Source organism: Lissotriton helveticus, chromosome 3_1 (genome assembly GCF_964261635.1).
Source record: "Lissotriton helveticus chromosome 3_1, aLisHel1.1, whole genome shotgun sequence".
In the NCBI taxonomy this organism is placed as follows: Eukaryota; Metazoa; Chordata; class Amphibia; order Caudata; family Salamandridae; genus Lissotriton; species Lissotriton helveticus.
In genome coordinates this window covers 764,482,221-764,499,202 of record NC_136061.1, presented here as the reverse complement: position 1 = coordinate 764,499,202, position 16,982 = coordinate 764,482,221, and the positions used below count along the sequence as shown (strand labels likewise).

The window sequence follows — 16,982 nt, the reverse complement described above, 5'->3', positions numbered from 1 at the left end:
CACACTGTATTCTTGAAAGGTTTATCTCCCTTGCAATGTTTTCTCTCATCAAGTGTGTGGTACAACAAATATCTTAAGTATAAGGGTAAATCTTTCTATTTCAAGTATTGGAAAGAAAAGGACATTGTATTTGTATATCAATTTTTTTCTGATTCATCCATTATTTCATTTCCTGTAATGCAAACCATGTTTGACCTACCTGTTCATTTTCGCAAAGAATATGACATTATCACTTCCGCCATTTTATCTCACTTATCTACCCTTCCTACTTTTGATTCCCTTCCTTCCCTTACTCCTTCCACTCCTCTATACCCTTTGTTTCCCCAACAAATCCCCAAAGCTGCTCTAATTTATAAACTTTTGTTAGATACTATTGTGCTTAGACCTAAAACTCTTACTGAAACTGCTTGGGAAACTGATCTTTCTATCTCATTTTCTGTTGATGTTTGGGATCACCTATGGTGCAAATTGTTTAAGACATGGATTTCAGCTCGAATTACTCAGTCACTTTTTTTTATATATCATAGAGCTCTTATCACTTAGCATTGCAAAATTCTCTTCCACGTCCTCCCCCCTCTGTTGGTCCTGCGCCTCTCTCCCAGGCACACTCAAGCATCTACTGTTTGATTGCGCCTCTGTTCTTGCTTTTTGGAACTCAGTTTGGGATTTTTGCATGCGTATTTTTCATCTCCCTGTTCCCTTTTCACTGCTACATGTTTTTTTAGGCTCTCAATCTGATATTTTAGACTTACATTCATATAATGCTAAACTATTTGATCTTTTCATTGCAATTGCCTTTAAAGTCATTTTGTCCTGTTGGAAGGATAATACTAAACTGTCTGTTCATACATGGTGGAATTTCATATGTGATGAGCATAGAATTGCAATTGCTTCTTCTTCTTCTGTCACCTTAAAAATTAAATCTGATCTTACCTGGCTTCCTTTTTCTAACTACTTATCATCCCCCTCCTCTTCCTCACTTTTCCTTCTTTTCTCCCTCTCTCCTTTTCCTTTTCTCCTCCTACTTTCTTCTGTTCCTTTCTTCCTTTTCTCACATTATCTGAACCACTTCTCTTCTTCATCTCCCTTTCCTTGTCTTTTCACATTGGTTCAGATTTTTTGTATACTGTTATATTATGCTGTACTCTTCTTAAACAAAATAAAACTTTATTAAACTGAAAAAGATAGGGGAAAGGGGGCACCCCGGTCTCGTCCCTCTGCCAATCGGGAAGCGGGGGGGACGTATGCTCATTGACACGTACCACCGCATTAGGCATCCTGTAGCAATTCAGGATGCGGGTACATAGAACTTCCCCAAAACCAAAGAGGTGCAAGACCTGTTCAAGATAGGGCCAGTGAACCCTATCAAATGCCTTTTCTGCATCTATTGTCCATAGCATGCAGTCGTGTCGCGTGCGCGACCCTGCTTCAATTAGGTGGAGGACTCGCCTAGTGTTATAGCTGGTTTGGCGCTGGGGTATGAAGCCGGCCTGGTCCGGCTCCACCAGTTGTGGCATGTATGGCGCCAACCGTCCTGCCAGGATGATCGTGTATAATTTGAAGTCAATGTTCAAGAGCAAAATCAGTCTGTACGAGCTACAGCAGGTGGCGTCCTTTCCGGATTTCGGTATAACCATGATCGAGGCTTTCAAGAGATCCGCCGGAATCGCCCCAGATTGGCCAAAAGAGTTAAACAAGTCTCGCAGAATGGGGGCCACCTGGTGACCGAACGTTTTGTAGAACACCGCCGGGTACCCATCGGGGCCGGGGGATTTTTCAAGTTTCAGCCGCGAGATCGCTAACACCACCTCCTCTAGACAGATGGGTCTGTCCAGGAACTCCGCTTGAGCGGAGTTCAGGGAAGGGAGATGTGCATCCCTCAGGTATCCCTGGCCCGCCAGCGGATCCAGGGAATCACCCGCATAAAGGGTCTCATAGAATGTCCCAAAGGCCTCTGAAATTGCCCGGTCGTCTGATACCTAATCCACTTGGGCGGTATGTATGGCCTGCACTCCTTGTCTCTGGCGCTGTTCCCGCAGTTTGTTCGCTAACAGGCGTCCGCATCTGTCCCCCCCCTGCGTAATAAGCTTGACGAAGGCTGAGGGCCGCGCACTTCGCCTTATCTTGGTCCAAGGCTGCTAACATTTTCCTCTCTGTGCACAGTTGGCGCCAAGCCCACGCCGCTCCTGTACGCTGGTGCATTTGCCCCAGCTCTGCTACTCTGTGCGATCTCTGCCCGTTTCTGCATGCGTTTTGTTATTGGCGGTGGCAATAGAGATAAACTCGCCCCGTAAAACTGCCTTAAGGGCGGCCCACTGCGTCGCTCGCGAGGTCTCATTGTTATTGTTGTGGGATAAGAAGTGTGTGATGGCGGATTTGATCCGGTCTACAGTTGACGGATAATGTAGGAGGGACTCCCTAAGGCGCCAATGTCGCTGCGGCGGCGGCGATGCGGCCGGAATCGAGAAGGTTGCCACCACCGGGGAGTGGTCTGAAAGTGATGCGGGCATAATGTCTACTTCCTGTGCTCGCAGCACTAGCGGGGAAGAGCAGAGGAAGTAATCGAGCCTGGCATAAGTCTTATGCCCCCCCCCTCGTAATAGGTGTATGCAGTACTGCGTGGGTGTAAGTGTCTCCATTGATCTATAAGGCCCAGATCCCGGAGGTGTGCATGTCTGGACTTGGAAAGGGCCCCCACCTGACCCGATCTTTGGCAGGAACGGTCCGTCTTGTTATGGAAAACTAGATTGAGGTCGCCCCCCCAGCAGTAATTGTCGCTCCGGGTTGGCTGTGGCCACTCTTAGGCTTTCTGGAGAAAGCCCTCTGGTCCCTCTCTCGGCTACATTTAAAGAAAATACACAACAACAAAAAAAACAGGACAGCGCCAGGCTTCAAGGATCCTTACTCCACAGAACAGAAAGTGCCTCTAGGATAGGTCAATCTGACTGCCTCGCTGAAAACGATTTCTTTTCCATTATAAAACAACATTAGAAGACTTCCAGTGAGTGATGCCTGTAAAGTATTCCATTTCCTTAATGTGGTTAGGTTCCATCACAGATAATTAAAGAAATCATGAAAATCATTATCATTATGCAAAGTACCTAAAAAAATAAATAAAATAAAAAAAAGAATATTGGTGAAAATTCAAACAAGGAAAATTCAATTTGCATAATGTAACAAACCATATCTCGAATGGAGCATTTGGTGGGTCTATTTAAACAACACACTACATAGAAAATGTTTGTTTATTGGATATAAAAAGTAATACAGTTACATAAAGTGAAGATAGTATTTTCAAACATTTGTTCCTTTCCAAGTGTAGAAAAATATAGCAATTTATAACACTCAGTATTTTTGATTACAGGTGATATGTACATCAGGTTTGTCAAGGGCATGTATGCAAACACAATCCTAATACATGAAGTCAGACTGATAACAGAAAAACACAAGCCAAACATTTCTGAAATGTGGCGGTTACTAAAGTACATAATGCATAATATAATTACAAAATAACTTTTTAGCATTCTCCTTTCTTAAATGGAAGACTTCTAAAGGAATGTATGTCTCATGAGTGTGTAGCTGGTGAACACAACGTATTCTTATACCAAGACGGAAAATATTACAAAAATTACAAACTTTAGCACAGCATTTTAAGTGGGTCCCACAAAGCCATGGAAATTAAGACAACACTAGCTGTTCGAACATATACAATCCATTTTCTCTTAAACACAAATAAATGGGAGGTACTTCTAGTTCAAAGGGCTGCCCCAACTGCCACATATTGAGGCCACCATAATACCGTCCTGAGAGTTCTTTGCAGTTTTAAAAGCTGCCTGATGTATGCTAAACCACATCTTTTAATCCACAAAACTGCAATGAAATATTTGTTGAAATTCTGAAATAATGCTGAAAAAACATTCCATAATGTATATCCAGTGAATGAAAATGTAAAACCAAGTGGTTTACAAAACTAACATATCCAATAGTGTATCACAACATAACATTGCTGAATTGTCCAATAACTTAGACAATTGAACTTTTTTGGTACAATTCGATATAAAAGGTGCATGATTATCTACTGGACTAATCAAGACGGTCTTGTATTTCTATGCAATTATAATGAAGCATTAATGCAAGCATGTAAAATGGCAAAAACTGTGTGCACTTTAACACTCAAACAGTCAAAGGGTAGGACACAACATTAAGCATCTCCTCTCACATTCCCTTTACCAGTGGTGTTCATTACAAAATGAATGCGCAAGCAAAATGTCTGGGGGTAGTCCACTTCTACACCACAAAAAAAGTAGGTTAGAATGCGCTTATTTATACTTGATGCACATGCTCCAACTCTACTAACACTTTGATGAAGGGCTGTAACAAAATGTTCAAAAAACCATAAGCATATTTTCTTTTCCACCAACTTACAAGAGGAGACCAAGAAATTGCTTGCACTGAGCAACACACAGGTTCAGAAAATACTCACAAAACGCAGCTGCCTTTTAATGCCCTAAAAAATACCTTCAGTGGCAGTAGGTCCAAAGTAAACACTACAGTTCCTCGAGCTACACAAATCTTACTGTGGCTCCCTTTGAAATCACATTATATTCTTGTAACAGTAAATGGCATGCTATAGTTATAAAATGTTGCATACTACTATATTAGCTCAAATGGAGGTAGATATTTTGGTATATTATCCATTCATAAAGGTTCAAAAACTACAACAATAGCAAGGTAAAAGGCCTCAGAAACGGCAGCATCTACAATGCTTGCCTTTTTTTCTGCATCCTTCCCAATAGGTCTCCATTCCCTTCCAATATGACACCAAAGCATTTATTTGCATTTCTTTACGCTCGAAACATGAACAAAATCCACAGAAGCTAAATTTGTATTGCTGTATCAGTACATGCTTTAGGCAAGGCAACTTTCTATAAGACTGACCAAAAGACCAAAGAGGGTAAGGCGCATTGGCCTTCAAGAACACACAAATCCCTTCCTCAGACAAACAAGCCGACTAAAGGTTTTACTTGAAATAATGTTCCATGAAGCATCATTTTCGAAGTATGGTAAATGAAAATCTTAACAGTAGAGCAAAAAAGGAGTGGCAATGGGGGTATTTAGATGACAAAAATGTGTCAGGGTTTTTGGGGTTGCCATCTTGATACACTAATGTATAATGGAATCTGCTTACGGTAATCAAAAGTACAATCAACGTTTGAATGATTTAACTTTCTGCAAGACACTGCCAAGGATTTGGTCCATAATTGCTTTTTATTCCTAACCTATTTGAATAATTCAATCTCTGGACCTTCTATGCTATTTTTCTAATGCTTTAGGATTTAATTTATTAAACTGGAAATAAATGAAATTAAAGTAGACTGTGCGAATCTCAGGTTTGCATTTCTTTTGCTTTATTTTAAAATGTGTATGGTTTAAAGTCTTGAAACTGACCCCTTCCTCCCACCTCCCTATTTTCAAGCAAATGAGCTTATGATCAATGAGAACTCATTTCTAGACAGAAAGTTCATTTTCTGTGCTAATGCAACACACATTGCATGACATCCCTGCTCCAGTATAGAAAGGTAACATTTATGTAACAAAAACCAAAAGAGGGGGGGGGATCTTTAATAATTTAAGTTATCGAATACTAAGAATATCCAGCTAGAAAGCGGCAGGTTATTAAGAGAGGAAACAAAGTGGTTTAATCTTTTTAACCATAGAAAGTCCAGCATTTTTATTTTTACAATTTTTGGATGTCTCACTTCACTAACCGCTATATATTGATTAAGTTGAGAATAAGGTTTTAAGGTCACTTTGGTATCATTTTTGTTAATTAATCTTTTACTTACACAGACCACATTGGGGTGGATTGCAATTTGTGGTGTTATTCAGAGACCTAAACACAAGCCCAACATTAGAAATAAGTCTTCCATTTGGAAATTGCAGACGTATGTTAGGAATACCACTGCTGGAGAAGAACCCACTCAGACTTTTTTTTTTAAACAACGGAATGCTCTGGTCATTTGATGAAGTTGCATTTCTTCTTAAACAACTCTGTAATAACTGAAGAAGGGACAAATGTGATCTCAAATTCTAGATATATACCCATCTTTGTAAAAGTTCCATCAGCTATATAAATGTATCAAGTAGACAATTGCAGAAATTCGCTGCTGTCTCACTAAGCATCGAAACTTTTAACATGTGACAGAAAAATATATTATTGTACACAATCATCTTGTACTGTAGTTTTAGAGATCCAGATCAAGTGGATGAACCATTACAAGCACCAAGAAATGCAGGCATGCGATTGATGTGAAAGAGTTCTGCACATTATAAAAAAGTATATATAAATATACCTTTCCTCCAACATACCCACAGATGAAAATGGGTAATGTAAAGAGGACCCCCTCCTCCACCCCCCTAACGCCCGCCCACCCACCGAAAAAAGACAATGTCTGTGCTTTACCTTGCTGCAACATCTTCTTTTAAGGTTGCAGGACCTTTTCTAATCATTAAAAAGGAGTACATTACATTATATCCTTCAATTACAGAAGAATGTGTACACCTAGTGGTTCGTGTAATTACAACCTTGTGATTTGCAAGTCCTGCATAGATGATTGTGCTTGTAAAGTTAACTTTCAGGAAAGCACTTTGCAACACCCTGCTAGCACGGTAGTACATAAGTCAATGTACAAATGGATAAGTGATGAAATGTATATAGATATTCCCAACCTCACCTTGAACACAGAACTAATAACTCCGTTTTATACAACACATAGCAGTTTTTGGTTTATGTTGGGCTTTAGAAGAGCCTCAAGTCAGACAGATGATCCAAGACATGCGCTAGGGAAACACCCACAACTGTGACTTCAGACTCAAATGACACATTTTGAACTTTTATAAATGTGCTGATCTGAACAATTTCCAGCTAAATTTTATAGAAAAAAAGGACAAAAAAAAAAAAAAAAAAAAAAAGGAGTTGTCCACTATAATTACACGAATACATTAAGGAACTTGCACATGCATCTTCCTAAAAATCAAAGCCTATGAATGCATATCAGTATAAAAAGTCTCTCTCAGTACAAAAAAACATAAAAAAGAATACACTGAATGGGCAGTTAAAAAACAAAATTACTTCACATATACATAGAAGACATTGTATTTTACTAAAGGTGAAAACAATACACTGAGAATGGTCTACAAAACTGGTTCAGATATATAAATCAGGCGCTGTGGCATAATAGATAATTTACAATATACAATGATTCAGCGTCCTCCACTGGGGACATCAATATTGGAATCAGGAATGACCCTGACAACTATATGCTACATCCAGATTTGAAAGTGTTCCAGGGTTTCCAAGTTTAGCTTGAGGTGTGCGATTGGTCGAGATGTTGAGATTCTTTCTTTCTACTGCAGCATGGTTTAAAGAGACGAGGATCAATCAGAACTTCCCCGAACCTGCCTTTGTAGACAATGCCGCAGCAAACCTTCTGCCTAGATACGAAGAGAAAGACTAGACGTTGGAATGGGAACACTGCAATAGTTTTGTACAACCGGGTGACAGAAGCAGGTCATTACCAACAATTGTATTTTGGAAATACACACACAATACAAAACAAGACAAGTATTTGCAATGCAATAGGTCTCGCATTTTCGCAAGTTTGAGCTATTGGCATTGTAAATGACAACGACTTATTTATGTTTCGGTTTTTAAAACATAAATAAAAGACATTGTCATTTACAATGCTGATAGCTTAAACTCTCACAAATGAGAGAGCTATTACATTGCAAATGTTCGTGTTAAAAAAGCGGTCTTTCTTTTTCAAACCGAACCCCAAATTTATTCTAAACTGAAAGCTGGAGAGGCTAATAGTTTGAAATGAAAATTATAATTCTATGGGGAAACTGTAAACATTTTAGGATAGCAGATCAGGAAACATGTTTCATGTTCAAAACCAGAAAACTGCAAGATTAGTTTTGTCTTGTGCCTGACACATTGTAAAATCTGGTGTTGTGGCACTGGGAAATAAAGGGGGACATCTAGGCACTGTATGTCGTCTAAGGCTCAGTTTCTACACTCCACATTTTTATTGCTTACTTTGGCGTTGGGCCACCCCGTAGGCCTCTTCAACGGCAAAGCATTTCAACAATACATTAATGAGCACAGCACAAAACGACTCTGTTGAGAACCTGGCCAGACTGAAGTTGGAGATAGAAGTGAGTATCCGCCTCAAGCACACCTCATGTGTTGTGCCTAGACCACTACGGCTCACAGCTTCAGCCTTGCTGTGCGGTGGTAAACACAGAAAAGGGACAAACAAGTCAGCAGAAGCGGCGAGCTTCTCAAACATGTTGACCATCTTTAAGTGTACAGACTTTATTTGAATTTAAAGTCTCCTGGGAACAAACTACTATGAAAAATGTATATTTGTAAACATTACATACGTGCGCGATTTTACATGGCAATGGCAATATACAAATTAAAGTAACACCAAGGTAAATACCAGCTAAAAAAAAAATTATACTGCAGGAGACATGCGTCCACTGTAATTTCATGCAAATAAAATTAACAAGCATTTGCAATGCAATAGGTCTCGCATTTGCGAGAGTTTAAGCTATTGGCATTGTATTTGACAATGCCTTATGTTTTAAAAACCAAACACGTAAATAAAAGGCATTGCCATTTACAATGCCAATAGCTCAAACTCTCACAACTGCGAGACCTATTGCATTGCAAATGCTTTTTCATTTATCAAGTTAAGCATAGGCTAAACAAAATCAAAATATGATGAATACTGCTGGTTTATAAACCAAGACTTCTGAAGTTATTGCATATCACAGATTCCCTTGGCAGTAATACATATAGCCAGGTCCATAAACTTTACCCAAGAGAGCCAGACTGTAAGTAACCCACTCGGTGTACCAAAGGTAACAAGTAGACGTCGTTCGCAGGTCCACTTAGCCTATTCCAAGCCGGGTATATCAGCCATTCAAACTGCAATTAGACCGGTCAGCCATCCCTTCATCCTCCCAGGTTTTTCTTTCCCCGGACTAGAGATTAATTTATTTTTTTGTTTGTAATTTTATATAGCGCGAGCTTGAACGAAGACGCTGGAGCGCTTTAAAAGAGCACAAGTTACATTACACAATGACTCTTTAATGTTTTGCAGCACCGGAGATTAAGTGATTACATTGAATCGCAAGATGTTGAACCGATGCAGACACTCTAACCCAGTTCCGTCATGGACAGCTCTGACCTTTACGCAGCTTTCCTGGAGCAAACTCACCTTGTAACTACAGACATGTTGTGCAACTAGCACCGAGCGTGAACAGGACTTCCGGAATCAACAGGGGCTGCTGGAGGGAGGAGCGAGGTTAGGGGATCCAATAGCCTGGCACTGGGAGGACTTCGAGGGACGTCACTGCTGATCCGCTGACGTAGGCGCCTGGGTGCTCAGCGGGAAAATAAGTTACGGAAGGCGATGAGCTGACTCAGCTGAGGCAAGTGAACTTTGGAATAATACCAAGAAAGCAGTACTGAGGGAACCTTGTAAAAGGAACAAACTGAGCTCATATTACAGCGCACCTGATCTATGAGGTAAACAAGTGAGCGTGCAGCCCTAGGGTTACAAACTGCCACTAAGATACTAAGAGAGCAGTACTGAGGGAACACCTTGTAAACCGAATACATTGAACGCTTGTTACAGCGCACCTGACATGCTGTGAGGTAAACAAGTGGCCATGTAGCCCTCGGGTTACAAACTGCCACCAAGCCAGGCTGGATGTGGCCTTACGTCACGTCCGAGCTGCCAACTTAGGAGCTACGGTTCGATCATCGGCGTCGCTCAGCTTCCTGTGATTCTAGGCAAATCACTTAATCTCCCCGTACCTACCAGAAATTAATGTGTCCTTGTGTAACGTAACTAGTGATAATGTAAAGCACTCCAATACTTCGGGTCGAGTTCGCAATATATACATCTGCAAGAAAAAACAGTGATGGAAGCCCTGCGTGTGCCGGTGAGTGGAGTTGGGAGGGTGTGTGTGTGCGAGTTTGTGTGTGTATGTAAGCCCTGCGTGTGCCGGGGGAGGGGGTGGGGGGGGGGGGGGGGAAGAGGGGGGTGAGTGTGTGCGCGTGGGAATGTGTGTGCGCGTGGGAATGTGTGTGCGCATGCGTGAGTGTGGCTGTGTGTGCGCGCGAATGAGAGGCGAGAGGCTGCTGAATGTTGAACAGGAGATGTGCACGTGCGCGCCCACGAAGTGAAATCCGCCGAGGGAAAGCGCGTGCGCATCCCCTGTCCAACATTCCCGCAAGCCGGCGACCTAAAAAAAACCACACATCCTGTCCCGTTAGCAGTGCGTGCGGCTTCCTTGTGAATAAGCGCAGCCACTATAAAGCGGACTGCTCTGTAATTAAAATAAATACGTTACTAAAAGCGTGCGGCACACTGCTATGTCGTGGATCATCATTAAAAACCAGCTGAAGCAGCACATGTCATGGCTCTGGTAGGAGAAACTAATTAAAAAAAATAGTGCTTACAGACTATATAACACATACTGTGCAACAACCGAAGTAAAAGGGCCAGTCGCCATGGGAGGTTATAAATGAAGACAAGGCGGTACTAAGGCGGGACTAAAATGCCTATATATGAATCAGAAGCCAGCATTTACGAAGAACAATGACACAAGCCAATTAAAAATATGGACGGAGAGTGGGTGGGGCTTCAAATGCATCCTCCAATAAAGCATGCCTCGCAGAGTAGCGCATGCGCGCGGACTCTTGGCTCGACCAAAAAAGGCTTCACACATATCCTCTTCGCATATCTTCACAATCATGACAAGCATTTCAGAGATGTCTGTGCTCCTATACACATATTCAGAGTACTTGAATATATGATGAAGGGAGGTAGGACACAGCAACAGCCCCCTCTGTGTGCTCCTCTGATGTTCAAGCATCTCATCTGAAAAGCACTCTAGGGTCTGGGGCTTTGAGGGACTACAAAAGAAGAATAGGAAAGACACTGGATAGAAAGGTATGGATACCTGGTCGGTATTTAAATAAAGCCAAGGACAGTGAGGAAGGATTGCAAGAAAGAGAATCCCAGATAGTTATCCACAGGGCATCAAGGATATGGACATCATGTCCAAATTGGGCAAGGAACCATTCTGTCCACTCCAATAAACAGGATTAGATTCTCCAGCTTCGGTGGGAAAAGTAACATGTGGGCCCCAAGGTACAATAGAAGAAGAGAGTATTGCCCTGAAAATGGAATGGGGGTAAATCTACATTTTGCCTATGAACAATAAAAGAATGGAAAGAGCAGACTTAAGTAATCCAGGATCAGACACTGGGGGCATCTCAATCACACTACCCCAGCCTAAGGGAAGTCTTATCTTAAAGCCCTCCCTAAATCAAAAGAGGGGAGTGCAGGAAGATGTACCTATTGTTTCACACATAACCCCATCCCACACGGCTCGCCACCAAATTGCAAAATCCATGGCCCATAGCACGGATAAAGAACCCTGACACTGTTGTGGTGATCCTCCTCTGCATGCTATGCAATCCCTTCTGCTTCCACCAGTCGAGGGATTACCTACCTCATTGCAGCCTTTCACACCCATGACATGGAAGACTGCAGTGCTTGCCTACAAACCACACTCTCCCAGGACTCTCCTTAATTGCAGTGCGATTCTGCAGCACTTCCAGCAGTCGAGGGTCTCAGAGTTCCCCATACTCTAATTGGGAAGAGCAAATAAGAAAGAAATGGTAAAATGATCCATAGGCCTCAGGAAGGTGCCACAATTGGTGTGCAATGGAGCCTCAGCTCTCCCACACACCAATGAATCGTTCTGAATCCAAAGTAGGGACTATGACAAAAGAGAAATCATAAATGTTGCCCGATTATGCTAGAAATTTCTGAACGCAAACAGTGATCACAGAAATTCTGAGTCCTCTACTGTTGACAATATCATGGATAGCCACGAAAACATTTAAGAACTAGACCAATAGAAAGTCGAAGTAGCATCCCGATATTCTCACTGGCAAGAGTGGGCCATTTTACAAATTGACATCAAACCAGTAATTTGATGGAAAAACAAGGAGGCAGTTAGCAAATCCTAACCAATGCTCATTTTATCTACTTGCTCAAACAAAGTCGGATATCTTGACATTTCCATAGAGAAATATTCAGCTGTCAAACTACTGACTTAGGAAAAGAAATCGCTGTTAAAAGCTAGTTTTACATAAAAGCAGTCCTCTAAATAGCGCGCCACAACAAAGCCTAGTAAACATTCTCATACTGCTGAATACGTGGGGCTCCCCTCTCCCCACACTCTCCCCTGGGGCTGGTTGACTTCTCTTATTTCCAATAATGTGCAGCGATTACTTGTTTGGCAAACTCCTTTAATCCAATTAAGAGAATGTTTGCAACTCTGGATAAAAACTCCTGATAAGGTCCAGCTTGACCTGTGCTAGCGGCGTTCAATTACACATGAACTCCTCACACCCCAGCATGTGTAGAAGATATGTTGGTGCATTCTTGCAGCCCTCAGAGCTGGTCTTACTACGAAAGAACAGACACACAGACTGGCTGTGCGACCTCCTAAGCCTAATGCTGGGGGCCCGCGCCTTGAGAAGCAAGCAGAACAGTTCCTCGATTCTGGATCTTTGGATACCCAGATATCGAACAGGCTCAAACTAGTTTTAACATTGTAAATGTTTAACTGCACCACAGCAGGGGGCTAGGCCTGAAGATGCACATGAAACACTCTTAAACTATTATGCAACTAGCAGTGGACTTCAAACGCCTACCCATGGGATTTGTCCGAGTCACCAGAGTTAAGTGATTATTGTGCACGCAAACCTGTTCAAAAGAGAGCAGTGATGGTCTTGCATGAAAACGAACACACATTACCAAAACAATATGTATATTATTTCCTTTCGTCTCTTTTTCGGGAAATCAACTATCAACAAGGCAAGATTTCAATGTAAACAAGCCAATTCAACATGTTCCTTTTCCCACTGTTGTCTTAGGTTCACACATATCCTGTTCCTGTAGGACCCCAACAGCACCAAATGTTTGGGGCTTGTTGAAGAAAGAAGGCCTGTGCTATGAATAACATGTCAGACTCCATCCCTGCATTCAGAAGCAAAGCTCAGCCATTCAAGAGATGACAGTAAAAAAAAAATGAAAACTTCCTGCCAGAGGCTGTGATGTCGGGATGTGCAGCCGTGAGCGTGCACATCCCGAAACTGGAAGTTCGGGTGCGTGACTCCAGTTGTGTGGCGGGACTTCGGTCTTCTATGGGAAGCCTGCGCCCACGGAGTGGCTGGCCCAGAGAAGCAGTACTGACGCAGGGCTCCGATGCCTGAGGGAGAGCCCCGCGGTGGCTGCAGCTGTCAGGACCGGTGGCTGAGGCAGCCGATGCGGTGAGTGGGGCGGAGTGGTGGGGTGGGGTGGGGTGGTGTGGGGGGGCAATACGTGTGTGCATGTGTATGTGTGTGTATGTGTGTATGTGTGTGTGTGTGTGTGTGTGTGTGTGTATGGGTGTGTGTGTATGGGTGTGTGTGTGTATGGGTGTGTGTGTGTGTGTGTGTGTGTGTATGTGCGTGTGTGTGTGTATGTGCGGGTGTGTGTGTGTGTCTGTTCAAAGAAGGGGGGTGCCTGGCTGTGTGTGTGTGTGTGTGTGTGCGCGCGCCGTTAGCACCTGCTTTCGCTTGGCTAGCATGCACTGTGTGTATATGGAAGCGCGTCTGCACAAGCGCGACTCCTTAGAAGCACGTCCAAAGACATCAATCGACACGTGCCCCAGTCTGTACCGCTTGGCAGGCAAGACGACCACAATAGATCTCGCTGGCGACAGAGCTTTCGCGCTGCATCACCAGCGAGACCTAAAAAACGAGCAACTCAATGAAAGGCTTCATAAAAAGCCACACTACTGGCCTCCGACACATCCACTTTCTAATGAAGTTTTCCAGCCCATGTTATGGGATGAGAAAATACTTAGGTGAATTTTTGCAGCTTGTTTTTTTTTTGTTTTTTTTTAAATGATCAAATTACTGCACAGAGTTAGACTCACTGATCATGAGAAGGTACTGAGCAGACCGGTCAGCCACCGGAGTCCTAAAGCAAAAACTTATCAAGTAATTCTTACTCAAGCAAGTGAAATATTACATTAACAAATAGAAGATACCTTTAATACAGCCTATACATTTATCTTCATATAGGTCCCAACAACTGCAAGCGCAACTGAAGGTCTGAAACGGACTGCTTCGGTTCTTGGCATTGGCAAAGGAAATAGAACATGCAGCCAATTACTCACTACCTTTTTATGCACATGTATGGCCTTATTCAGCCATTAATTTCAGAGACGTCTTTCATCACAATTCTGAGTCCATTAGCTCTGAAACTTTTGAGGACATCCATCACGCTAACCCACCTTACTGGCCAAACTTAATAAATAAAATGATTACTTCAGGGCAAAGTCCCAGGCTGCATTAAAATATGTAAAGCCCACTGCTTAGGAAAACAGGCAAAGAAGAATATGAACAACTCCTGCCCATTCTCAAACTTACCCTCCCATGCCAACTTAAGAAAGCTGTGTGGTGACAGCGTAAAAAATTAGTGAAGGAAGGTAACCTACAGGATGAGGGTCAATCATGGCTCAGGAAAGGATGTAATAAGGAATCAACCATCCTACACTGCAAATAGCTGAAGCTCTTCATTTATATCACTTCACTGAACCCGGCCAATTAATAACCGGACCAGTCAGCTGCCTTTGAAAATGTTAATCACTTTACCCTACTAAATATGCTAAAAGAAAAGATGGGTATTGAAGGTGCAGTCTTTAAATGGTTCCCTTCATATCTCGAAAAAACAAAAAGGTCAAAGAATCAAGAGATGTTCTTTATCTGTCACTTTATAGCTAGGGCAAATTGTACTAAAAGGGTCCACCTCTTATCCCCCACACTAATACATGGAACCCTTGTCCTCACTACTCAAAAACTAAAAAATTAAAACTATACTAACACAGACAGTCGTCTCTACCTAAAAATATCACCCAAAGCCATCTTAACAGAAGAGCAAAAAGTATAGTCATGGATGAATTTTCACAACCTTTGCTCTCGTTACTACTTTGTCCCTGTGGACAATCAAGTGTGTTGTTTTCCCACTGGTAAATCCTCTACCTTACTGATCCTCCCTCAAGCAATAAGGGCTATTAGGAAAAGCGTTTTTCAAGGTAAGGTATTTTAAAAATCTCCTGGTGCACAGGATCAAATGATGGTTTTGTCAATACTGCTAACATCAGACTCAAAATCTTGTGTGATGGTTGTGGTGAGGATATAACATTTAAGTTTTTTGTTTTGTAACTGGTACTGCCTTTTTGCTGAACTTCTCAGGCATAGGCTGCAATGGAAGTCAGGTGACTTTTACGATAAATAACAGAGTTCAGCTTCTAACAAATATGAAAAGTATAGCATGATTACCGTCTTGCTGGTTAATGTGTGTGCAAGTTATTTATTTTTGCTTTTTTTTTTGTACACCGATATTTGTAATTTTGACTCAATTTCTTATTTCTTTAGTGATGCATTTCTCTGGGTCCTGAAAGTGTGGAGTTTAGACATTTAAATTTATCAGACTACCAGATGTAGAGTCCGAAGTTGAGAGTGAAAAGCATTCCCCTTCCGAATGGTCAGCAAACCGTGCTGTGCTGATAATTTCAAAAAGTTCAATTTATTTCAGCTTAAAATAATGGTATTGGTGGAAATGCTTGTGCAAATGTCCCGTACCAAAGTATCAACAGTGAATTTTCATTTATCTGTAGATGGTAAAGTCTGGAAGCAAAGTTTGGCAATTCTGATTTCGCGATCAGGTCCGTCTGATTTCCCCCATCTAGTGAATAAGTTATCTAGCACAACCTGTTTTATATCCGATTGGTGATAAGCTTACCTGTCTGCTATAGACTCTCTGCCTGTGCATTTTCTATACAGCATACACTACCAATGTTAATATTTTGTGCAATGTTCCCCTCCAGATTTCCTGTGCTATCTGAGACAGGAGAAATAGTGGTTGGGCTACCTGTGATAATTTGCACAATGTTGTACAGTACAGGACCTTGAAAAACAGGTTTGAGCTCCAAGTAATTTCAGGTGTTTACAGTACAGGTGTCTGGCCCCCAATTCTTAGACTGTTCATATGTGCATCCCATTCCTGATGTGATAAATCTGTTACTATGATGGCTTGAGGAGTAGATGGGTGGAATTTGCTTTCCCTGGTCATATACTGTGCTCCACCATTGTATTTTTTTTTAACCTTATATGAAAAGAAATGCCCAATTATGTGGTTACACCCAGTTTTTGCTGAATTTGATTGCTATTTTAAACGTTAATAGATCACCCCAATGTAGGCCTTATAGCCCACAAGGTAGAGTGCATGGTATTTAAAAGTGTGACATGTAGTAATGTAATGGTGCCATGTATCTACAGTGACAAGCTCCAAAACGTATCTTCACTGTGGAAAGCTCTGGCTGTCGTATGGGGAGATCTAGAGTGCAGATTGAGGTATTAATTTTGCTATCTCTGGTTTGGGGCAAGCCAGAGAAATGGTCCAATCACTATTTAATATTTATTAAAAACCCAATTCAATTACGAAATTAGATTTTTAACATATATTTAGAAAAATCAACTTTTAGAAAGTTAACTTTTACCGGCTTGAAGCTCCTGGAGGCTAATTAGACCCTCCAGCAGGTGCCCTGCCAGTGGTAGGTATTAATGAGATGTGAAAATGCTCCCAGAGCAGAAAAATTCATTCTGTGCCAGGTTCCAGTAAAGCAAATAGGTTGTGTCCGAAAGGTGGGTAGGGTTGCCCCTGGAAACGTTTTCCTGTTTGGTTAGGGAGTGTCCGGGAAACACACCTGTTCACCTATTACTCAACTGAACAAAAGAGGACCTCACATGTAGTTCCTCAGAAAGCTTGCTGGAACTG

At 41.9% G+C, this 16,982-nt stretch overlaps 1 protein-coding gene across 2 annotated transcripts in view; it reads right to left on the bottom strand.

Annotated features, from left to right (window-relative positions):
- Positions 1–3,227: 3,227 nt before the first annotated feature.
- The window catches only part of LOC144822931 (SIN3-HDAC complex-associated factor-like), a 92,408-nt gene continuing 78,653 nt past the window's right edge, over positions 3,228–16,982 (bottom strand). Inside the window, exon 6 of one of the 2 annotated variants that reach the window (XM_078680971.1) lies at positions 3,228–7,494. In XM_078680971.1, coding sequence (XP_078537097.1) covers positions 7,362–7,494 — 133 coding nt within the window. In that variant the 3' untranslated portion in view covers positions 3,228–7,361. The remainder of the gene's footprint in view (positions 7,495–16,982) is intronic. The other variant, XM_078680972.1, reaches the window with a different exon arrangement.